Here is a 26094-nt window from a genome sequence, read left to right as displayed (position 1 = left end):
TTCATATGGCCTGGTGCTGTTGCTGTTTAAAATCCTTTTGTGTCTTCCAGCATGTTTCTATGAAAGATAAAACGCTCGCTGCAGGGTTTGATCCCTTCCTCGCAAATAATTGCTGTGGTTGGTGTTGGGAGCTATAGGGCCTTGGAAGTGAAAATCGGGGCTTAGTTTGGTATCGGGTATGCTTATGGAGCAATGCAATTTTGGACTGTGGAGCTCACTCATATTTCACTATGTGGAATAAATCTGCCTGTAATGAATCTCGCAGGACATTGTGGTGCCTTCCATACCGAGTAAGCTTCTCCTTGGTTCTGCAGGGCTCGCTCTCCTGAGAGAGCAGATTTTGGCAGATCCCCTCCTCTCCAATGTGAAAATGGCCCTCACTGACGGCCGGGGAAGCATCTTACCGTGAATAAACACTAGCGCTTGTTAGCGGCCGGGCTTGCTCTTTTTTCCCTGTGTCAGACTTGCCTAATGTTAATCAGATTGGTTTTGCTCTCTATAAAAGCAACCCTATTAGCCAAGGTGTTACACTAACAAACATAATATAATATCCCGAGGTGGGGCTTTACATGGCGGGGGGCTGGATTAGAATCAAGACTCTAGTTAGCATACACCCTGGACTCTCCATAGTGCTGAAGCCTTGCCACTCTCAGACCTTCGCTAATGTTATTCTTAGCCCCAGAACTTTATGTCTCTGTGTGAAAGCCCCTTATGCTAATTGAAGAGTCTGCTCACAACAGTCCCTTTTTGGAGGGGGTTCACTATTGCTGTTTTTACATGCATGTGAAGGAGAGGCATGCTGGGTTGTAACCAGTCAGAACCAGTATTCGGCGTCTTTGGCCAGTGCTTTTTTTTTTCCTCGTTCGTTTTTTGTTGGGGTGGTGGGTGTTTGTGTGTGTGTGTGTGTGTGTGTGTGTGTGTGTGTGGCTGCCACCACAGTGCCTCTAGCAGATGGTTTCAAGCAGGGCTGCATATGACATGTGATAATATTACCGTGCTGAAAGGTCAGGCATGAAGAGGACTGGCAGGGGGTTATGCCTGTCTTCGTTTCCTCCGACATGCACTCACGCACGCACACACACACACACACACACACACACACACGCACACATACTGCATTGTCGTCTTATGTGTAGCATGTAAAGAAAAGGTTCACAGTAAGAACAACATTGGTGATAGTGAAATGGAAATATTTACGATCCTACTTGAAACTCTGCGGCACAAACCGCAGCCAGTGGGCGGGAACTGCAGTGTTTGCATGCTGATAAAACTATCTTTGTGCTTTTACTGTAGAACTTGTGTTCAGGCCTCATGCAAGAGAGCAGCATTTGGCAGCAGAGGGCTTAGACTTTGGACTATGGACTGTGTTGTTTACATAGGTAAATCAGAGCTCTGCATCAAGGCCCGGCAGTCCCTCGCCAGCTTGTCAAAACACTGGTTCTGCGAGGCTCCTCCCCGCCCTCCGTGTGTCACACAGTCGTCGCTCCCCCAACCCAACAGAAATAAGGATATTTGCTTTTGGAGCTTCGGATCACCCTGTGCCAATGAGAGAAGAGTGGCTTGGAATTCCATGTCCGTAAACAACACCTCTGGAGTGGGCGCGGTGCACGCGGCTGGCCAGCTCACAGCACAGGTGTATTCCAAAAGCTCCCCCTCTCCCAAAATGTCATGGGAGAGGGGTGGAGTGAGGGTTTTGGGGGGCGGCGGGTGGGGGGGTTGGGGGCGGGGGGTTGCTTGACCACAGACGAGGGGGTGGTTGGGGGTTAAAAATAAATCCATGCTGGCCGGTCAGACATTTTGAAATTCCGTCTCTATCTTGGGCCTGATAGAGAGGTTAAAGATACAGCATCCTGATAAATCTCTTCCCACTCGGGGGAACAGATAAGAAGCAACGTAGATTGAATAAAAGAGTTGGGGAGAAAGAGTCAGGAAGGGAGGATAGGAGGGGGTAGTGGGGACTGAGGAGAGAGAGAGGGGGGGGGGGGGGGGGGGGGGCTGAGATGTCTATCAGGCCGCGTGAAGGTTTTTTTTTTTGTTGTCTTGCAGATCCAGTTCAAGGGCGCCCGCGGGCGAGGCAGCTCTCGCGCTTGCCATGCCAACACTGCTGCTCAAGGTCATATGAGCCAGCCCTGTGACATTAAAGAGGAACAGGAAGGGGGGGGGGGGGGGGGGAGGGTTGCAGAAAACCATCAACCACACAGACAAGCGCACACACACACACACACACACACACGTACACCAGCAGCAGCAGCAGCACACAGAATTTAGTTGTAGGAGGAAAAAAGAGTAACCTTTAACTTTGAATCTTTCCCTTGACTTTCTGTGCTGCCGTCTGGGTCTACAGTGGACTTTGTAAGGGCAGAGCTTTTTAAGAGCAGTAATGAGAGTGTCTTATTCTCTCTGCACAGAGCCAAGAGATGCTTGCTTAACTGCTTTGTAGTTGGCAGACACATAGTGTGTGTGTGTGTGTGTGTGTGTGTGTGTGTGTGTGTGTGTGTGTGTGTGTGTGTGTGTGTGTGTGTGTGTGTGTGTGTGTGTGTGTGTGTGTGTGTGTGTGTGTGTGTGTGTGTACGCCTGTGTGTGCACGCCTGTGTGTGTGTGTCCGTGCATGCAAGGGAAAGAGGAGAGAGAGAAGACAGAGCCACAGTGTGATAAACCTCAGGGGAGGGAGGTAGAGAAGAGAGAAAAAAGGTCTTAAAGTTATTTAAAGGGACAGTGAACTAATGGCAGCCTCCAAATGTTCCTCACTTTGCTTTTGGAGTGAAAGTGAAGACGTATTTGACGTGGGACACTCTTGACGGACCACACCACAGTTCAGCAAGATGTCACAATATAATGCATCAGGTCTTGATGTTAATCGTGGTGTTATGCTGTATGGATGCGTTGGACGCCTAAGCGTTGGCTGTTGGCTCTCCACAGATGGTGCCGAGAAGATTGTTCATGCGCCAGCGTGAGAAGCAGGCCTACGGCATTACCTTGAAGTTCTTGTTCAGTTTTATTCCAAAAAAAATGATGTCCTGTCTCCCATCTGTCTGGCAAACCCTGGCCTGGGTTTGCCAGTGCACCCTCATGGATAAGGGCATGTCACATCGGTGGCCTGATTTACTGCAGTCGGGCACATCATGCACGCAAACACATTTTTAACCCCATGAATCCCGGCATCCCTGTAATAGGCGAATATTCTGCAAAAGTAACTTCTTCAAGCTCACAACACATCCCATTGCAAGGCATTGTGAGCTTGAAGATCTGTTATTTAAAAGAATATTCGCCTATTTCAGGGATGCTACTTTGAAGTACAAGAAATTATGCAGGGCTATCTAACCTTTGTTTGTCTTCTCTGAATATTCCAGTAAATAGGGCAGATTACACACTGACTGCCCCAAAACCTGTTTAGCAAAAAGCGGCCTTGTTTCAGTGACATCTGACTGATTTGCATATTGGTTGCAGGTTGCATATTGTATGGAATAACTGTGCTGATAAGTATTTCAACGTGATAAAATCTAAATCTATTATATGACTACTATTCCATTCTAACAAAGTCAAGCTGATTTCACTTTCCCCCCCCCATTCACGAGTTACACAAGTTAATTGATTGCAGAAAATGTAAATACCACATTGCGATTGCATGCCTCCAGCAACCAGTTGCGGTTTGCATCCACGTCTGTCCAGACTCCTATAATATATGTGGTGAAGACTGAAGGAATTTAATGAGCGTGTTCTATGAGTTCACCATGACCTTGACCCTTGGCCACAGGTCTATAGTCCACTCTTGAGTTCAAGAGGACATTTGGCACAAATGTCATGAAATTCACTCAAGACATTCCTGGCGTATCGCATTCACAATAATGGCATGGATATGAGGTTACAGTGACCGTGACCTCTGACCTTTAACCGCCTACTTCTAATCAATTCATCCATGAGTCCAAGTGCACATATTGTGCCAAATGTCATGGAATTCCCTCACAGCATTCCTGAGATATTTGCGTTCACGCGAATCGGGAGAGAAATGAGTTCAGCATGACCTTGACCTTTGACCACCTACTTCTAATCAGTTCATCCTTGAGTCCAAGTGGATGTTTGTGCTAAATGTCATGAAATTCCCTCAAGGATAGATATCCCGTTCGTGAGCTTGGGACGGACGGACGGAAGGACTGACAACCTGAAAACATAATGCCTCCGGGGCCCGGGCCATGGCTGTCTGCTGCCGAGGCATAATAACATTACATTCCGGCGCAGTCAAAGTTTGTCATTAATATATGTAGCCTTAACAAATTAACTGTGGAATTTTATTAAATGATTGATTATGATATATATATTTTTTACAATTGATTAAATCGATTGGTTTGATTAGCACCCCTTAAACCGTACCCAATGAGTGACCTGAATTGATATTGTTACAGTCCTATCCAATGGGCTTCCTTGTTCTCCCACTTATTGTTTACATTGTAGTTATTGTAGTGTCCATTGGTCAATCATGGGTATCGACTTGCAGTTCTTGTTACACTACTGTATGGCTGCACCATCATGACATTGGCTTATAGCCTATGACGGGCGGCACACAGCTATAGTAAATGTGCATACCATTGAACTATACTGTCTGGATACGGCTTGTTTACTACTGGAAAACGTGGAGAGGAGGACGTCAAACCTTAAATTGGATAAATATATTAGAGTACAGTGTACATTCAGTCCCCATTTCCATTTAAAAGAGTTGTAGCTGGCCAGCCTGGGTCTCTTCATCAGGGATGAATTCTTGCAAGCACATAATAGAACAATGGTTTGCCTGGCTGCTGTAGGAGCTGAAAACACAGAGGTTACATACATAGGCCTATTGAACTAGAGTGTGTTTATACAGATTAGCTATTTGAAAGAGTCTGAAACAGCACTGAAAGGGGTTAAGTCATTTGCACACAATGTGTTCTTCCTGTATTACAATAACAAATGCGTGCTTTAGAACCATGCTGGAGCGTACAGATTGGCTGGAAATATATTTATTTTTATTGCATTGCATTTGCAGTGCCAGTCTGCCTGCACTGCCTGTGTGTCAGTCGAGAGTGGGCTAGTGAAATGTTAGGCCTGATTTATTCTTAGTTATGCACCAGTGTGACGTGTCACACACTGAAAATAGACAATCTACAAGCTCACCACATGTAGCAGTGCAACACATTGTGAGCTTATAGTTCGGCTATTTTGGGTGCACGACTCCTGCATTCAAGTAAGTATAACTCAGGTTTACTGGTTTAAAAGGGCACCAGCCTCAAACCCATAGATACATGCACAAATCTGTTATATTGTAAGACCGTTATCTAATAAAGCAACCCTGTTGAAACGAACATTAGACTACTGAGATGTAATCTGCCCCCAACTGGCAAGCTAACATTAGCATCATTCTTCACTGATGAACAAACAACAATAATAACAATGGGTGTCAGTTTCTCTGAAAACTGAGGAAAGTTATTTTTGAGATAATCTTTCACTGGCATAATTTTCACAATATCCATTCCACATAATTGTGTTAGTGACAACTTGTCTAAACGTTATTAAAACACTATCTTTATTTGTCTGCTTCCGACATTCCAAAATATCATGGGCCGCTGCAGCATTCATTTCTGAGCGTTCCTTCCCTATAGACAAATGCTGTAATGACAACCTGGCCAGTGGCTACGAGGTGTTGCCAAAATATAATACTAAAATGAATGTTGCACAGTATGATTTTAACATGTTTTTTTAATGTCCTAAAAGGGGGTGTAGGCGACTAAAATTGATTTCCGTTAAAATCACAGATAAAAGAACAAGGAGTCAAGGACACCCAGGTTGTCCAGCGCACTCGTAAAATAAATGATAGGCCTAAATTGGTTTACACATTATTACAAAATGCAGATGTTATTTTAGAGGCTGGCTGTAGAACACAGAAAATAATTAATAAAGTAAATAATAAATTGGCACTCAAATTGCTGCACAGTGCGTCTATTGGCAGTGCAATTTACAAGTTAAGACTTCATCCTGTTCTAATTATACCAATGGACATTAACTGGACAGTTCTGCACTGCCAGCAACATTTGCTATTCCTTATGACTATCATTCTAGCTTAAGAACAAAGGCACCTGTGGATGAGTGCAAAGCATTCCCCTAGCTCAGTGATTCTCAACCCTTTTCACTTGGACCCCCATTTGAAACCCCAATCTACGCTGTAAAATCCACAGTGTTAATTTAACTATTTTTTTATTTTTGGTTAATTCATTTAGCCGGGGAGACCCTCTTTGGGTCCCCGGGCCGTTCGTTGACAACCAGTACCAATATAAATGTACAAGCTCACAAGACGCACGCAGAAGCCACATAGTCGGAATGGCAGTGCGTCGTAATCTGTTCCCCACAAGATTGTGAGCATGTAGATCTTCTATTTTTGAAGCTTGAAAGTGGTTCATTTTGTTACTTTTCTTCTCAATGTGTAGCGGCAGTGGCTCAGGGGTAGAGTAGCTGGTAGAACAATAGGATGGGAAAACTGTGAGGTTCCCAGTTCGAACTCGGGCTCCCCCAGAGTTAGTGTCGAAGTGTCCTTGAGCAAGAACAAGAAGCTGAACCCCTAACTGCTCCTGATATGTACAGTAGGTTGGTGCATTGCATGGTTTCCTCTGCCATCGGTGTGTGAATGGATGGATGTAATGCACAATCTATGTAAAGCGCTTTGGATAAAAGTGCTATATAAATGCACCATTTACATGTGGGAGTTAATCTACCTTAAGTTAAAAAGTCCAGTTCTTCCTGAAACCATCCCCCTGCCTAAATATCAATCAGACCTTGTCGCTTTTGTGACTCTTCTGGCAAGACGTCTTATTCTGATCCACTGGAAAAAAAGTCCCTCACATTCACGTTGGATCCCTGATGTACTATACTTTTTAAAATTGGAAAAAAAATAATATACACTGCGTGGTTCCATCAACAAATTAGTAAAGTATGGCAGTTTCTATCGCATGTTGACCGCCTTACACTCGTACCCTCGACTGAACATGATTAGCTGTTACCTGACTAGCCTGCCTGTATTGCCTGGATGATGTTTGTGACCATGAGCTGATTTGTATATTGATTGTATTGGAGGTTTTGTGTTGTTTTCTTCTTGCGTGTGTGTGTTGTTTTTTCTTTGTAATTTTTTTTGTTACTCTTTATTCTTCTCAGCCTGTTTCTTTGTTTATTATATAAAACTAAAACTAAAATGTAATAAACAGAACGAAAAAAAAAAAAAAAAAAAAAAAAATCCCACAGACCCCAGGCTTGAAACTAAAATGCTGAATGCGAAATTCTCCTCTGGACAGAGGCTACGTGTATCACGGCCGGTATGACATGGCTGGTATCTATTTTAAGTCCCTCTATGAACTGTACTTTCTACTCAGACAGGCTTTACCGGATAAGTGTCCCTCACTCTTGTGACGCAATCCGTGTGAACACTATAACCACTCAAAGCTGGTTTTGAAAGCTCCACCGAACTTTGATGCGCAAGGCAAGAAAAAGGAAAAACTTTGTTTTCACATGAAGTGGACAGAGACTCCACCCCGGGGTCATTCCATCACACCTGTTCCACTCTCCTAACTGGCACAGCACCATTTTGACTCTTTGGCGTGATTAAATGAAAAACCATTTAGACTAAACAATCAATAAGCCCAGGCGTGAGTCCTGATTCACTCCAGCATAAATCTTCCCCAGGCTGGCGTGGAGTCTTCTCTGTATCATTTCTGCTGATTAGTTTTCCCATTACTCAAAGCAGATGTGTTTGGAAATGATGAATGATCCAATTATGGGATATTTGTCACCCACTTGATATGTGCTGTAGTCTGGGGCACCAATGAGTTTCAGTCTTGTTGGTATATTCAGTCTGGTCCATTTTTACTCTCTAAAGGGCCGTCCATACCTAGCACTATAACGATAACTACTGTAGTGTACAGTATATCTATATAATTCATCACTGTTGACCTTATCGTTGTGGTGTGTGGACTCTCTGCCATCCATTTGAGTTATAATGATTTTGAAAACAATGTACTGTATGGTGCTTAATGTGGACTGTACGGCCCTTCAGAAGTGGTGCAAGTACAGAGCCAACTCAGGTCCAGTTTAATAAGTCTAGGTTAGGATGGTTAACACGTCGACGGTATACAAATGTAACGGATCAATTTGACTTCATTTGTATGGATACATTTGAGGATTTTACTGTAGTTATCAACAGAGCACTCAGGCGACTTGTCACTTGTCCCAATCTGCCTGGAAAAGCCACACCAGTAGGTGTGCTGTAATAAAACTCTGCTTTCATTTACTAAGTAGCTACTAAATTCCTTACTCCCCAGATCTCTTGGTGACATACTAGCGTGCCTAAAATAGCAGTCATACATGGCTAAACTGTAGTTGCCCCCTCCGTGCACTCCCAAACAATACACAGACACACACACAGCTGAAAGGGTTCATGTATGCCCCCCCCTCGTCTGTGGACAGTAGGCTTGATTCTGCAGCCTTCCTCTCGCTCTCTCTGTGTGTCTCTCTCTCTCTCTCGCTCTCTCGCTCTCTCTCTTTCACTCACTCACTCTCTATCACTCTCTCTCTCTCTCTCTCTCTCTCTCTCTCTCTCTCTCTCTCCCCCCCCTGCTCTGCTCTGCTTTGCTGTGTGTGTGTGTGTGTGTGTGTGTGTGTGTGTGTGTGTGTGTGTGTGTGTGTGTGTGACGTGTGTGTGTGTGTGTGTGTGTGTGTGTGTGTGTGTGTGTGTGTGTGTGTGTGTGTGTGTGTGTGTGTGTGTGTGTGTGACAGCTGCCTAATTGGGCATTCTCCCCTCGTCGGAGCGCCTGCCTCTCCTCTCTCTCTGCTCTCTCTCTCTCCTCCAGCCTGAGCTGGGGCTGCTGACGAATGGCAGCGGATTACAGATGAGGACACACTGACCCGCCTGACCTTGCTGCACAGCCGCGGGGGGAGGGAAGGGAGGGGAGGGAGACAGAGCAGTAGAAGAGGGAGGGGGGGGGCTTTAGGACTGCAGAGAGGTGGAGGGGGGTGAGCGGGGTTGAGTGGAGTTAGGTGGAGGAGGAGGGGGGGCTGGGCGCTGGCGGGCCAAGCAGCATCAGGTCACCGGAGGATGAGGTCATGCGAAGGTGGGCGTGAGATGGAGGGGTGGGGGTGGTGGGGTTAGGGCGAATCTGCCAGGTGGCCAGGCGGGCGGGCGGATGACAAGAGTGTCACGTGACAGTGGCCCCCCGTGTCAGCATGTCAAGGGCATAGGCCCCTGATGGTGTCGCCACTGCGGCATTTTTCGACTTTTAATTTATATATTTATTTCCTCACTTTCCTCTGCTCCTTTTGGGGCTTTTTATTTTTTCTTCTCTTGTGTGTGTGTGTGTGTGTGTGTGTGTGTGTGTCTATCGGTGTACGGGGCGGGCGCGGCACAGAGCAGCATGCCGCTCAGGGGCAGGGATGTGGTCGGTCAGAGGGAGGTGCCAGAGATACTTGAGTGTGGTGAATTTTAATTTCAATGCCCATATAGACATTTTTATGCCCCTCCTCTCTCCTCCTAACCCCACCCACCCCCCCGCTGTGCGTGTGTGAGACTGCCAAGGTGAGGTTGTGTCCTCTTGTTAAGAGCGATTAATGGCACTCGTTATGTACATAATGAAATATCCCTGCTGATGCATAGGGTGGCGTTCGGCTCTCTCTCTCTCTCCCCCCCACACTCCTATCTCTGCCCCATGGCTGCGCGTGTGTGCGTGTGTGCGTGCGTGTGCGTGTGTGTGTGTGTGTGTGTGTGTGTGTGTGTGTGTGTGTGTGTGTGTGTGTGTGTGTGCTACAGCCTCCAGGCAACTTGGGTATGTTTGATATGGTGTTAGACACCCTCCCTTGTAAGCCATCACTCCAAATGAAAAACGAACAGGAATTAAGGTCCTGTCAGCTCACAGTTGAGTTTGTTCCTCTTTTCCCTTTGGATGCACAAAGCACAGCGTGCTCTGTGCGTGACATGTGTTCTGAGAGACGGAGATGTGTGCCTCATTTTGACTGCAGAAATGCATTTAGATCTAATCTCCTCGCGCGGGCGTGTGTGTGTTCTTTTATAGCCAAAGAATGTTCTTTCTCACATCAGCTTTTATGTGACCTTGTTGTGAATTTGCTCATCTGTGGCTTGTGTGTATGTCTTTCTGGGGCGAGACACTGCTGGGTTGCTGTAGGCTTTTTATTTTGACCTCGTGTGTGTGTGTGTGTGTTGTGTTGTGTGTGTGTGTGTGTGTGTGTGTGTTTGTGTGTGTGTGCACGTACGCTATTCAGTGCCTGAGTCAAGCTGTGCAAGCTCTTTTAATCCCACGCCCCGGTGCACGTAGGCTTGATTAGTGGCAGCAGTTATCTGTGCAGAAGACAGCCCGCCCTCCTTTAGCGTTTGGTCAGGTCTGGGGCACGGGGTGGGGGTGCGCAGGGGGGCTGGGTGTCAAGTCATGAGAAAGGTGAACAAGGAAGGAGAAAGGGAGCAGGTGGGTGGGTGTGGGGTTGTGGAGGCCTGATTAGTATTCTAAAGGAACCCTACTGCCGGTAGAGCAAATTGATTACTGCACTTTACCTGTATCAGCCTCCACAGCTAAGGATGACAAGGTACGGGCGCATGATGTGTCTCAGCGTTCGCCTCACGAACACGGCAGAATTCATGTTTGGCTTAGCCGAGAGTTTAGTTTAGTTTTTTCTTTCTTAATTCCTGTTAGCTGTGTTAGCTCTGTTTACTGCTGGACACTTCCCCCCTCATTCTCCTTCATTACTGAAAATATAATAGGGCTGCTGGTTGTAGTTCGCTCCTGGCCTCGTCTCCCTCCATCTCATTTAATGGTCAATGACTGACTGAGGGTGAGACAGATTCATTTCCCACAAGGTACGGCCCAGCAGTTGTGACTTCAGCAGTGATGAGACAAACCATAGTACAATTAGTTCAAATGGAAACAACCGCAGGACAATTTAGAAGAAATGTTAAAGCCATATTAAAATCAGTTTGTGAATGTTTCTGTAGGTGTATAACTTTGTTCAACAGACTAGGTATTTAAAAGTGAATGCAAAACGAGACAGCTTCCATTATGATATTGTTTTCATAAGAGAGCTGTTTTCTGTATGAATTACTGTATATCTAACTAACAGCAAATAGCCTTGTATCTAATAAAAGGAGGATTTGATAATGAAAACTTACAAGACCAGACACAAATCAATATCCCTGTGTCTGCAAACAATACATTAGAGGTTGCTTTGTTTTGTGGTTTATTTCCCACAAAAAACCCATTACACTATCTGCCCATAACAGCTAGGCTAGGTTCAAGATTTTTTATCTTCATGATTTCTTTTCTTTCAGAAGCTATCGGAAATATCCTAAACATCTCTGCTGTACAGTTTAAATAACATCAGTGATGTCTCATTTCAACTATAATTATTCATCTGTGTCCTCTGCGTTACGGACAGGAAGTTTGTATTCAACTCTTGCCCTTGTTCTGGCTTCAACCATGAATCCATATGTAATCCATTGAAGGCATATTTTCATCCACTGAAGAGTGAACTACATAACAGTAGCTGCACTAAAAGCTGCACTAAAACTGCATGAACTAGGTGTGCTAACCACAATGTTGTAGTGTTAAGTTGTTACTCCACTGCAATACAGACTATGAAATAAATATGCCTGCCTGGTGAACAACCCCCTCAAAGCACGAGCTCTACTGTGTAGACTGTGAAGCCAAATAGACAAGGCAGGGGCTTACTTTCTGATATAACTCAACAGGTTAGGGTCGGGAGGATGCTTTACTTGATCCCAAACAGGCTGCCTGTTAAAGTAATATGATTCATTTAGAGCTGTACAGAGGGATCTCTTAACCCCCCAACTGTCAGTTCAGTGTTGAGTTGATTCACAACAATGTGTTGACAAATTGCCCAGGTCTTTAATGAGTTCCTGACAAGGGCAGTTGTGGACAACAAACGTAGCCTCCACACATCTTCCCTTCACCTTTAGTGTAAGACCTTGCTGTAGCAAGGGGAACAGTCTGTACTATGGGCCCTGTAGATGTAGTAGCCAAAAACGGCTTGTGAGGAGGCAGATTACAGGTGAGGTAGACTGGTAGAGAGGCCAGTGGGAATGAGTGGATTTTGTTGTAGAATCTAGCCTCCATGATTGAAGTTGAGATCACGGTGATCTTGGCTTACACCAATAAATCATATATTGCATGTCTTAGCCATGCAGTTCGTAATAGAGAATGATTATGTAAACTAAAGCTTTTCTTTATACTGATTCTATATACAATTTAGAATTACAATGTTGGCATTTAGAAGACACAACAATGTCAACTAAGCATGAACCCAAGTCAGTCAACAACAGGGTAATTAAGCGGTTGAGCTAAGAAAAAGTGCTACAAAGTAACTGGAATAGCAGTGATCACATTCAACAAACCATAGCATCTGTCTAAATAACATTCTGTTTAAGTAACAGAATGTTTGCCATATGTGGACAAGCAAACAACATAAATCTATCTACGGTAATACTGTAAGTTACATTTCATATCTATCTTACTGTTTCCCCATGACAATTCTGAAGCCTGAGGCACTGACACTCTCCTAAATTGACAGGACACAATGGATTGCAACTTGTGTCATGTTATAGCTCAGTTAATGGACTCTTATGCGCACACCGCTTGTACACATTGCATGTCGATAAAAATATATATATTTTAACAGCACATATTATTGACACATGCAGCACAATGAAAATAAGACTACAGTAGTTGTATTATCACAGGCCCATGATAAATTGTATGTTTTATGGCTATCTCACAATTTGAATGGCCCAAAAAAAAATCATAATAGTCTGAGCTCTTCCGCTGTCACGTCTACAAATGTGAATGCCTACATTAGAAATTGTAATCTAATCCTATTAACCCTGATTATAAATGTTCAAGCAAATATACAAATGAGTAATTATCTATCAGTGTTGTCTTACTATGCAATGCGTGTATGAGGTAAGGCTAGTTTCTATTAGCCATCTGATCCATTCTGTGGGATTATATTCCATGACAGTTGCAATCAGCTTTTTCCAAAAAATTGAGTTTGTGCATGTGAGGCCTCATTCACACGTATCAAACACCGATCAAGCAAATGTTTGGTGGTTTTTCTGTTTGTTTGGCCACCAGCCCACCACAATGCTTTTCCAATGGGAGTCGCATGGTTTGACCAAACTTTTTTGTTTGATGGGGGAGGGCAGAACACCACCAGCAATCAGCAATCAAACACAAATGTTTGGTCAAACCACGTGACTCCCATTGTAAAAGCATTGTGGTGGCCTAAAAAAACAAACAAAAAACAAACATTCGTGTGATGGTATTTGATACATGTGAATGATGCCTTATTAGCTGTATTTGTATGATTCTATGATCTATATTTAGTCTGAACATTTCCAAACAGTTCATACTCATCAAAGGTAATCAATTCCATTTCTGTCGATTCAAATTCTGAGAATAACCGAAATATCATAGAGCCAGGTGAATGTGGGCTATATAGCTTATTTATGGACAGCAGATTTGCATTTACATCGCAGAAGAGTTGGTACTATGAATATGTATTGTCTTTGCTAAATATATGAATAATTTCATTGAAATGTCCTGTTCATTGGCATAATACTCGTGGCCTGCCAGCTTGATTGGCTTTTTTCCAAAAGGTTAACGTTGAATCATTTTAGACTTTAGTAGGCTAAGTGTAGCGTGCCTAATTGATTAAAAAGAATAATTTAATTGTAGTATGCTTACTTATGCTAGAGAAGAAAACAGTGAAGAAATGTCTTTGGATGAATGTAATGAAATGACTCGTCACCATGTATTGTTCCTAGCAATGCCATTCTCTGAGAAAGGTTTATGATGATTTAAAACAAACATGAAAATTAGGTCGATGGGAGCATTATGAAAGGCAAAATGACTTCACACATCAGGTCACAGGCCTTCCTGCGCCAAACCGCCTATTGCTCACAGTCACAATCAGGTAAATTCATTTTTAACCCGATAAAGACAGACCTTGCTGACTCACGGCGATGGCCGCTTAGAATTGATGCCAGGGATATTATGGAAATGATTCATTAAAGGCCAAGGTTTTTAGCTGAGCCCATCCAGTGTTTAGGGCAGCCTGACACTGGGACATTTGATCTCAATAGCACAATGGGCCATTTCCCTCAAACACTGCCACCACAACCTGCTTCAAAGGCCCAGTGCTTTTGGCATGCTGGCCATGGGGCAATCTGCTGTGCTGCCGTGTTTACAAATGGAAAATGTGTGCTGCTGTGGGGGGAACTGGGTAGCATTTTGCATAGACGATATAAGTGCAAGATTACCTCAGAGCCCAATAGAAACAAATCGTGTATGGATTGATAGTGGCCACGGCTCATTAAGAAGGAATGTGTGTGTTTTAATCAATGTACTAATTCCAGGCCACTCAGGAAATAGCCCTTGGGTGGGTCTTCCAAATGGCACACAAATATTTACCATGGACACAAACATTGTTTGTGCGCATGTCTGTGCCACCCTGGGCAAGGTAAGGGAAAGACAGCCTTGCCCAGGTGCTTGGCTGTCAGGCTGTAAGGACTAGCAATTCAATTCAATTCAATTCAAAGGGCTTTATTGGCATGAGAAAACATACGTTTACATTGCCAAAGCAGAAAGAACAGTACAACAATACAGCAATACAATCAAAACAAAAACAAAAATTATGTACTTTGTCAGATTCTTCAATAGATCAACTTCTATGTTCAAGATCACAACCCGGGAACTCTTTGTACCGATGACTACATAAGTTAGCCTAAATTCCTCTCGCCACCATTTTTGTCCAAGGCTCAAGCCTGATTTATACGTATAGTTGCCAGTGTTGCACTCTGAAAATAGCAGATCTGCAAGCTCACAGCGTGTCGCAGCGCAATGCTTGTGATTGTGAGCTTGTAGGTCTGTTATTTCCTATGCATAACCCGAAGCGCAACCAAGTATATGTCAGGCATCATGCCAGCGAGCTGCGGGAATCTGGTCATGTTTTGCCTGATACTGAAATGTTAGCACTCTGTCATCATGTGACGTTTCCTTACGTTCACGTGTTGAGTGAAGAATCCCCCTCCCCCTCCCAGGATGTTCTGGGCTACTTAATACAAGAGGTGTGACTTTTCAGACTTAATGTATCGCATGTCATTTATGTCGGGTAGGTCCACGGGTTTGTGTGTGCACATGTGGGCGTGTATGGACTATGCATGACTTGTTTGGTCAATGTATCCTTAGAAGTGGGTCAGAGTGCCCTAGTTCCCATTCTATCTCTCTCTCTCTCTCTATCTCTCTCTCTCTCTCTCTCTCACACACTTTCTCTGTGTGCATCTACTGTATATTTCAGAATTATTTTGCCCTGATTGACTTGTCCATTAAAATAAATTATTGTTCCATGCCCTGCTGTTTGGTAGCATGTTGTTCTCTTGTTTACCTCTCTCAAGGTGAAGGAGGAGGGGGCTTTGTAGTTTGACTTTCCTGTTGTGCACAAACATGCACAACAGAGAGTGCTTTTGAACAACTACATTTGGTCAGGTAGCTTATGTTTGGTCTTATTTAATCATGTCAGGACCATATCGAATTTACAAATAGCGGTCACGCTGCATGTGTAAGTGAGCTACCCTGTTGAGTATGTGCAGCAGGGCTGGGCTGCAGATTACATGATATAATAGTGTTTAGGCATCGCCTCTCCTTTTTAAATTCCTTTAACCTTGACTCCCCCTTTAATGCAGGGAGAACACATCTGCCAGGCTGGTGTCAGACATTAGTAATACACACCACTCGGGCAGCATTGTCACTTTTTATTAACGCCCAGAGCTTCGCATGGACACCAGCTGTTGCATCAAGTGAAAAGCCTTGGCGGCATGGATGACCTTGACTTTAACTGCGGCTCCTGTGGCTCTTCTTCGCCTTTTTAATTCTTTTGTTTGGTCTCATACATTTTAAATGGCTTAAATGGATTACCATTCCTGACAATGAAGGTCATTTAGGAACTCTCATTTTAAAAAGGGGGCTGGGGTGGGGTTGCGGGGTTCTGCGTGCATGTGTGTGCCGGTTGCGGTGGGGTTGCGGGTTAATCTAGAAGCCAATGGGAAATGAAGGTCAGACTTCTGAGATCTAATCCGTGACATATGCATTGTGCCATTTTTTTTTGCTGGTAATGCCACACAGGAAATGGTTGCGAGCACGGTGACCTTCTTCTTCCAGGTGTCTCCTAACGCGAGAGACGCAGAGAAATGGATGGAGAAAAGAACAGCCGGGGATCAGGGATCTCTCACCCCCATCACTTGCCCTCCCTCTCGCATGTGGCCCGCTGTAGTAAAAATCACTTTAGAATGTGCCTGCTCTGTCATTGGCTGACATTGTCAAAGATAATGGATAATCACCACGGTAACCGTAGAGCAGCTCATTGGCGCTCCGGTGTCCCGTGGTGGAGGAGGGAGGGGTCAGGCTTTTGGGGTGCCACCACCAATGAGATGACATGTTAACAGATGTGTAAGGTCATTTTCAATGTATACACCAGGGGAGATAATGTAATAGTAATACACACATCACACGTCCTGAAAGGGGAAAGGAGGGGCTGTATGCTTTAGGGGCTCTATAGAGGACAGCTCCTATATTAAGGTCATTTGTTTGTTCACAGAGCACTTTCGGTATGGAGAGCATATTTCTCTTGCCCTTGCTATTGCAGGGCTTTTTTGACATCAGCTCTGTCATTAGACGTGTCTTTCAAGAGCTTGAAGGTCTCCACTGCCTTTGTAAAGGCTGACTCATACTTTATGCGATATAGTGGATATGGTAGCTTTGTTTTGTATATAGGCTGCATTATTATGGAGTGTTGTGCTGGCCACGTGCAGGCCGGGCTGTTCTGTGGTCTTTGTTTTTAAGTTTTGTCAGGGAAACAAGGTTAGTTTTAATTCCCAAAGTTCATTGCCAGTAGTAAAGAGATTAACAGGATTTCAAATGCTGAAACCATGTCTGTCTCTTCCTCATTGGTATTACATTTCTTTGATTCATCAAATCAAGGTGTTTTTAATTTGTGTCTGAAGTAGCCTAAGTAGTAAACGTGTGTGTGTGTGTGTGTGTGTGTGTGTGTGTGTGTGTGTGTGAGACGTGTGTCTATGCTGATAAACATTCCATTTTAATTGTGTTAAGCTCACTGGCGGGAAAATAGCTCTAATCCTGCCATCTAAGATTAGCAGGACAGCAGACGTCAGATGGCCCAGTGTGACCAGGTTGGCTTTTGTTGTCAGATTTAGGTCAACAGCTTATGCCTGGCCTTGAACTGTAATTGATGCTGATGGGCCAATCTAAATGAAGTAATTATTCATTTATGTTGACCAAACACATTCAAAACGTATAGAAATAAAGGGTCTCAAACAACCTGTTGAGCTGCAGTTGAAGACAACTTGAAATGGCCAACCGTGTTCTTTTCTTGTCTGTTATTGGACGCTGATCAAATCTAATCCAGTCTATAATCCATGCTCATTTTCAAGGTGGCATTAATAGTGCCAGTGCCACCTCATTGCCCTTTTAGCTGTGCCAACCTGTGGGCAAAGTCCACAGGTTAGAGGATGGATTTCAGATGGATTATTATGGGCCTGCTTCCCTTGTTGTGTTTGATTTTGTTGCCTCACCTTGTGAAATATTTAGGCTAGAGGAGGCATGGCTATCATGGCCTTTTGTCATAATCAAGGACTGCTGTCCTGTGGTGTGACCTGCTATGTTAGTCCACTCAGCGGACACCAGAGGTGAGGACAGCGTCAGGGAAGGACATGGGCAGCAGCTGAGGCGAAGTGGAAACTCTGTATTAATTAACCTTTATGGGATACAGCCGGGACTGTCGGAGGTGTCCTGTATCCACGGAGACCACGCTGACAGGGTTCAGAGCAGAGGTCTCCCAGGGCACCGTCAGTGACACTGTCATGGCTACTGGCACAGCACTCACCCCAGTGTCAGTGGCTCTGCCCTCCTGACAGTGGCATGGTGTGACAGGTGCACCTGATTCTTATCCCCCCACCCAACACATGCACACACAGACACACACACACACACACACACACGCACACACACACACACACACACACACTTTTGCTTTTGATCGTCTGGCCAAGACTGCCTGTCTGTTAGCTTGATCCATGCTGTGATCTGGGGTTTCCTTTGTACTGCGGCTGGAGACGAGACTCCATATCGCGAGTCGATTCAGTTCATGTTTTGTGACCGTCTTCGAATTTCAAAGCCATGCAGGCTCAGATCACAGAGGACTGGTGGTGAGGGATTTAACCGGGCAGGTGTTGATAACACTAGTATCCTGGAAAGATACCGCGACCACAACTCTCTTTCACTTGGACTACTCTCTGAAGTGTGTGTCCGTCTGTCTGTACTTTGTGTAAATGTTGATGTATATGTGATTGTGTGTATGCATGTTTGTGTGTGAGTTCAGACACAATAGTTGTATGCTAGCATGTACTGTAGGTTGGTAGGTAGAAGCTGCTGTGTGCAGAGCCATAGTTGTGTCATGGTGAGATGCTGCTTAAATGCGTAAGGAGTGGGTGGATGGTGGGTGGTTTGGGGGGGGGGGGGGGGGGGATAATCCACTGAAATGACAGGCGGTATAAAAAATTATTCACAGCACTCACAGACCCTTCACTTTTGAAAGACACGTATACACATCCCACTGAGGGGGCTTACAGCTCAAGACCTGAATGTTTGGAAGGCAGTGGGCTTGCATCTTCAATTTGGTTCCAATCAAGCCTAATCTGCATTTGTAGTCAGATGCGAGGGAAAGCAGGGAGGGAGACGGAGAGCGATGTGCATTCAGTCTGAAATGTTGCTAAGTAACGGAGGCGGCAGACAAGGTGTTGAGATGAATGTGATGTAGTGTCTTGCAAATCCCTGCTTCTAAATTTCTCCCTCTCTTTCTCTCTCATCTCCACATAGGTCCCCCGTGTGAGGGCAGGAAAGCAGATAGAAGCCACCGAGAGAGCCACCTCTGGGGCCTGGAGACAGACACCTCTGGGGCCTGGAGACAGACGGGTCCCCCGTGTGAGGGCAGGAAAGCAGATAGAATCCACCAAGAGAGTCACCTCTGGGGCCTGGAGACAGACATTCCAGACCATTCCAGACCACCACGGAATGCGTCAACATCTCTGTGGTGAACTTCTGCTGACTCCCTGCTTCCTACTCACTCAGCCGGGAGCCAGCCTGTAGGCACACCAGAATGCCAGGGAGGGTCGCCACCCGTCCCGGAATGGCTCCATCCGTGTCCACCGTTGCACTGTTTTGCTGAGTGTCCCCCCCACCCTCTTCTTGGTGGTTTGGAAATACGTGCCACTGTCAATCAAATGACCTTGAGGACGTTTGATTCCCAGTAGCAGCGCTGAACCATACGAGGGGATCCTAGTATTGAACATGACTCATGGGGAGGAGCCTGGCCCTGAGACACACAAGGATTCAGCTGTTCTAACTTATCTGGAAGGTTTACTGATGCATCCAGTGGTGGCCGGGCCTGGGGCCACGGCAAGCAGGAGGTCTGAGGCTGCCCACAGCAATCAGGAGCAGGCCGACAAGGGCGGCCACCCTTTCCAGCTGCCAAACCATGGCCCTGCTGCCCCCAAGGCTGGCAGCGCCAACGGGCCCTCGCTAGGTGCCTCGCAGCACCTGAAGAAGGCCCGCCTTTTACGCCTGGGCACCTGGAGTGAGCCGGGGAGCCAAAGACTAAGCTCGCCCGCAGCGGAGCTTAACGGTCAAGGGGGGAGCATGCAGAACGGAGCCCTGGAGGCGTCTCCTCACGGTGGGGAGAGCACCCTATTGGCCTCTCTGCTTCAGTCCTTCAGCTCAAGGCTGCAGAGTGTGGCTCTGTCACAGCAGCCCAACAAGCCTCCCAGCGAACGCTCTCCTCCATCTAAGACTCCGCCTGCGGACAAAGAGCCACTTCCCGTGTATGGGACGGCATCCAGCCGTCTGAAGGGTCTAATGAGGAAAAACAAACTGCAGAACCACAGCAACACGCCTTACAGCCGCCGGGGTCAGTGTCAGGACAGACCCCCAGAATCTCCGCGCTCCACACACAGCGCCACGCCTCCCTCTGCTCCCGCTGCCACTGACTCTGTGTCCTGTGCAGACCGCCTGAAGGCAGTGGCCAATATGGTGAAGATCCGCTCCAGCCCGGCGCCCTCCCCTAAGCCCAGTGTGGCCTGTAGTCAGTTGGCCCTGCTGCTGTCCAGCGAGGCCCACCTGCAGCAGTACTCCCGGGAGCATGCGCTCAAAGCCCAGCTCTCGGGTCGCTCTGCCAGTGAACGACTCGCTGCCATGGCAACCCAGCAGCAGGGCCAAGACCAAAGGCCACCCAGTGTTGAAGAATCTCTGCCCAGAGCCCCGGGCACGCTGAGCCCCTTAAACACCCAGAACGGGACGACGTCTACAGCCACGGTCACGACAACACTCCCCCGAATGACCCTCCCCAGCCCACGGAGCCCTTCCCTGCTGCGGAGCCACAGTCAGAGCTCTCCCACCCCTCCGCCGCCTCACACCCCGAGTCACACTCAGAGCCAGCCGCCGAGAGAGAAGCGAGGCTTTGATTCGCGTCCTACACGCCCGCCCCAGACCTGCAGTAGTCTACTGCTGCTGCTCCTCAACAACCACAACAACCAGAAGCAACTGACAAAGAACGGGCACCTGGAGGACAACTGCAGCATCCTGCCGCCCAGCCGAGCTTCTTCGGTCACTTCGGACAGCGAATGCTCCACCCAGGAGAGGAGCCTGGCAAAGGACAGTAGCGATGCAGAGAGCTCATATTCAAGCTGCTCTCCCATTGACCTCTCCATGAGGAACCGAAACAAGACCCAAGACACTAGGCCCAAAACCTCTTCTTCCACTACTCTCTGCTCCTCCTCCTCTTCGGCCTCTTCCTTCTCCTCCCCCTCAACAATGTTTTCTCCCCACAACTGCTTTCTCACCGCCCTCTGTTCACTCCGCTGCCTTTTCCTCTCCTCCTCTGCTGCTGCCTCCTCTGCTCCTGCTACTCTTTCCTCCTCTTCGTCCACCGCCTTCACCTCCTCACTGGATAAATTGACAGAGTCAATGATAAACAAGTGGAAACCGGAGCCTTGTGGGCCAAAGATCTCCAAGGGCAAAGAGATTGAAACGAGCCCAGATCTTAAATCCCACCCTAAGGTCACTCTCATGCAGCTCCTCCTGGAGCGCAGAAATAATGAGAAAGTAAACACAAGTGTCACTAATCCAGATTTGCCACTTGACGTAACCATGGCCAGTATGTCTCAGGGCCATCCAAAAGGAGCAGCACCCTGGGAGGAGGCCAGGACAAAGAGCCCCATGGACCAGCCTGGAGCCGCAGCCCAGCCCCTATGCTCGCGTAGTCGAGATACCAGCAGTGCACTGTCCCCCTTCTCCTACCCATCCCCCCACGTCCAGTCCAGCCCATTGGACCTGTGTAAGTCGAAAGCCTTCCCTGCCGAGAAGGCTTCGGAGCCTGCATTTAGTGCCAGTAAACTGTTACAGAACCTGGCCCAGTGTGGCACAGCATCGCCCTCTCCACCGGCCCCATCCGGCAAAGGGCTGAGCCATGAGGTGGATGCGGGTAGGCCCATGGCACTATTAGAGAGGCTCAGTGCCCCCATCCACAGGAATGTGGCCACTCCACTCTCTGACGGGCCCTCCGGTAGCAGCACGCCGTTCAGCCGGAGGGAGCCTTCGCCCCCGTCCTCCCAGATCGAGAACCTTCTGGAGAGGCGCACGGTGCTCCAGCTCCTGCTGGGGACGGGCCCGTCTGCTGCCACGGGCGGCCGCAAAGACAGGCTCACTGGGAGCGGCAGGAGGAGCGTGGAGGCAGCAGGTGGCTGCTTTGAAAAGACACCTGGCACCTCTGTCATCACCTGTGACAGCTCCAATGGGCCCTCGGTGGCCGTGAAGGTCAAAACGGAACTTGTGGAAGAGATGGGGCCGTCCTCGGCCCCGTCTGAGGAAATGGGCAGCAGAAAGAGGCAGGGTGGCTACGAGAGGTATAGTCCCGTGTGCGAACCCCAGCAGGACTTCAAAGCGGAGCAGCCACGGCCTGCCGAGGTAATAGCGAAATATGGCCTTCTGAGCCAACTCCTAAAACAGCAGACTGCTACCTACTATACCAGTGCAGCTGTGCAGGCCGACTCACAGCCCAGGGAGATTAAGGAGGAACAGAGGGAATACCAGGGGCCCAGCCCCAAAAAGAGACGCCTTTGTTCCGATCAAGTTGACAGCCTGAACAGTGGAAGCACTGCCAGGGCATTGGACAGTGGAGAGAATAACAGCCTGACCTCAGCTATTCGGGACGAGCCTGGCCAGCAGAGGAGTCCCAAGGAGGAGGCCCCAGCCAGGAGCCCCCCAGGTGAATCTATGAGCAGAGAGAGCCGGGGCTTCAACGTGCTCAAACAGCTGCTGTTGTCCGATAACTGCTTGAAGGAGCTTTCCCAGCAGCCTCGGGGTGCACGCAGCCCTTCTCTACTGCAGGCCAATGGAAAGGCCAATGGTAGCGTTATTGGGCAACCAGTTCACAATCCCAGCTTCCTCCACAATATGCCCTGGCACCCCCACGGTTCCCTCAGCTCAGGGCTTCCTGGAAATCTCAGACCCCTGCCGACCCCCCCGACAGTTGAAGCCACCCTTCACTCCCCGTGGGGCCGCCACCCAGCAGCAGCAGCAGCGGCACAGTGGCCAACTTCGCAAAAACGGGATCCACCAACTCTAGTCAAACAAGAGCCACAGAGCCCGGTGCGATGGACTGGGCAGGAGGAAGGGGAGGACGGCTGTGACTCTGACCCGGACTCTCCGCGGCTGACCCGATCAAACCCCATATTATACTACATGCTGCAGAGGGGCAGCGCTCAGCTGAGGAAGGAGGTGAGGGACCAGGCGGAGGGGAGTCAGCCTGTGGTCCGAGTTAAGGAGGAGCCCATCAGTGATGTGCATGCTTATGAACACAGCCTGAGCTCCGCCCCACACTCACCTTCTCACAATGACAAGCACAGCCACCAGAGCCAGAGGCTGAGCCAATCATCTGAATAGACGTTTGTCAACTAAAGAAAAAAAAAGTGAAATGGGGGAAATTATTATACAGTGATTCTTTTGTAACTGACTTGCCAAATTGGTTTTGCAGTTTGATGAGAAGAAATATTAAGAATGCAAAAAGAAAAAAAGACAATTTTGAACCGGAGGAATTATGCTAATTCAAGTTAAAAAACATGGTTTCATTATTTTCTCAATTTTAAATGTTGTGGTTATTGAATGAAACAAAATAGGTGTTATCTCAGCAGAATGTGTAATTGATTTCACCAAATTTGAAAAATTGTCAAATTTTACTTGGACCATTGCTATAACCATGCAGTATGTATTTCAAATTATGAATCAGAAAGACCTACTTTAAAAGTTAGTCTGGTTTTACTCCCATAATTAGTGTCTGAATTATACACATATCACTATGCTGTGTCCTCTTTGTTGCCTGCCATAAAACATTTAGGAAAAACATTTCAAGCATTTCAAGCAACATTTATTATTGATGAATCCAAAAAAATTAGCTCTCAGTTCAGTGAACATTTATTTATTCCCCCATCAGAACCTTTTCCTGACAGACAGAGACCTATCAATTTTATATCAGATTCTAAATAAAGACATTCTCAAACAAGCACAGCAGTCTATTACAAAAACATGCAAGGTAGAGACATTCAAAGAAGGACCTTGAAAATAATATTCACAATGCAATAGTTTCAGATGGGGTCCTTCTGTGATGAATGCTTTATGTAGCATTTCCTCAAGAATCTTGGTAAGGTAGAACTACAAGTGAGTTGACTATTTGTCAACTGGGGATTGGTCACAATTCATTGTATTTTCCTTTGATCGGAAACAAATTAGACTGACAATGGACAGTGCAAACTCAAGATTTTCCGTGCTAGTTTTGAGTAGTTACTACGGGTCAAAAGGCTGTATGTGGCGCATGCGGTTTAGCAAAGTGTAAGCAAGCATCAATTGTTTTGGACAGGTTTCTAGAGCAACAGTTAGACTGCTGGATCTGTTATCTTTGCATCCTCACTAAACCACCACATTTTCTCCCCGTACGAGCCTAGATATTGAGTTTTTAATAAATACCTCTGCTCCTACATGAAAGTGTAGCTTGTGGAGTTTGCACTGTTGATTCTCAGTCATTGTTGTCCTTTGAAGCATAAGTTAATGGCATGTAATGAAAAATGTCAGTATTGTTATCCGTTGAGACAGTTTGTAAACTTTTTTCTTTTTTTTAAATATAATTTCTTGACTCTTGTGCTTTATGGACACCTGTTATTTTTGTGAGTTTCTTTACACAAAAAAAGTCAAAAGAATTGCATGAAAATAAAGACAAAACTATACAGGTACATTTTCTTCAGTGCATCTGGATGTGTGTACCTGCCCCCAATAATCACCCAGACATGTTGCCGTCTTGAGGGATATCTGGTATCTAGCTCCTTATTTTGATTGTACTGTATTTTTTTCAGTATCAGTTTTAGTTCCGCACATTGCGTTATCCATTTAGTCTTGTGATCTTTTTAATACATATACCTATGAAGTATGTTTCTTCTATTATTAATACATTTTCACAATGGTTAAATATATTTGTGTAAATAGTACTTTCATTATGAAAGATGACTATTTTGTATTGTTGAAGAAAAATATATTACCCTAGTTTTTAATGCCCTGATATGTAAATATTATAATGCGTAATAGTGTACATAAAAGGCAGAAGATGTTATGCCCATCTTTTCTTTTCTTTTTTTTTTCTTTTTTTTGGTTTGTTCTTTGCATGTGTCTCTATGTGGTAAATGATAATCTATCCTGCGCTGTGTTGTGTAATAATGTCTGACTCTCCTCACTGCTGCCTGTTGCATGCAGACGCATGGGAACTACCTGTGTATCCCTATTGGTGATGGGGGAAATGTCAAGTCTTAAAATAGGTCTTTTTATTATCACAGAGAGAGGTTCATTTAGAACATGAACAGTCCCTAAATAACTACAGACTGTTGAGCAAGTTGATAAAAATGTGTGAAAATAACCGTGCATCGAATATTTTTGTGATTTTATTTTTCTTCTGGTTAACAAGCTCGGTGAAAAGAGCTCTGGGCTATAGAGGAGGATTGACGTACAATCATAGACCTGCATTGTGCATCTGAGAAATAACATTTGTAGCAACAAATGGAAAAAACAAAAAAGATGTTTCATTTTCCATGTGAAGACCTAAAATATTATTTCTTTTTTTTATGTTTTCATTTTTGGTGTTCATTTGCACTGATATCTCAAAAAATAAAGTACTAAAATGCATGACCTAGTATGAATGTGTTTCCTTTTTTTCAAGGCTTTTCCATTTCTAAATCTAAATAAATTGTTGTTCTTCTTCACTTTTCACTTCTCTTCAACAACTGATATGGAGTTGTCACATGATATACCTTTATATTTCTCAGTTTAAGACTGAAAAAGGTAGCCGTTGATAATAACGGCACTGCCTTTTTATATTATTGTTAATGATTGCTCGTAGTTCGTGTGATTTTGGAGATTTCAGATCGTGTCTAAATAAAACCTGATTCAAAAGCTCCTTTGAGAAACCAAAGACCATGGCCATTATAGTTGAGTCAGAGGATGTCCTGTATTTTCCCCAAAACTTTTGCTTCTGAGTTGGCTGCTGTTCATTATAATGTGAAGTGAAGTCTTAACAAAGGCAGGAAAGGCATTGAGGGGAGGGAGGACACCTGGAGGTCAACAGATGTGCCCTGAATCCACAAGGGTGTTCCTTAGAAAATGGAACATGCAACTTTTATTTAAACCCCAATATAGATAGCATTCAGCTTAATTCATATAATGTGTCCCTTGATGGAAATATGATTTTAAGCTAAAAAACATGACTCGTCTATTTTGGTTAAGGGACATAGTCGCGCAACAATGAAGAAAGCCCTTATGCAGTCATTTGAACACCTGAACCGCTGTGTTCTCTCTCCATGATTATCCAATATATAATTATCTGCTTGGATAGAGTAAAACAGCC

The 26094-nt window shown here is 45.8% G+C and overlaps 1 protein-coding gene across 4 annotated transcripts in view; it reads left to right on the top strand.

Moving 5' to 3' along the window:
- The window catches only part of nrip1b (nuclear receptor interacting protein 1b), an 80736-nt gene extending 55353 nt beyond the window's left edge, over positions 1 to 25383 (top strand). For 3 of the 4 annotated variants that reach the window (XM_083785582.1, XM_083785581.1, XM_083785580.1), the window contains one exon: positions 18978 to 25383. In XM_083785582.1, the coding sequence (XP_083641708.1) occupies positions 19449 to 23096 (3648 nt within the window). In that variant the 5' untranslated portion in view covers positions 18978 to 19448 and the 3' untranslated portion in view covers positions 23097 to 25383. Of the gene's footprint in view, positions 1 to 18535; positions 18559 to 18977 lie in introns of those variants that run through there. The other variant, XM_083785583.1, reaches the window with a different exon arrangement.
- The last annotated feature ends 711 nt before the right edge of the window (positions 25384 to 26094 follow it).

Source organism: Protomyctophum parallelum (genome assembly GCF_964188405.1).
Source record: "Protomyctophum parallelum genome assembly, chromosome: 1".
Lineage (NCBI taxonomy): Eukaryota > Metazoa > Chordata > Actinopteri > Myctophiformes > Myctophidae > Protomyctophum > Protomyctophum parallelum.
Note: the sequence above shows the minus strand (reverse complement) of the source record. Positions and strands in the feature narration are given on the sequence as shown.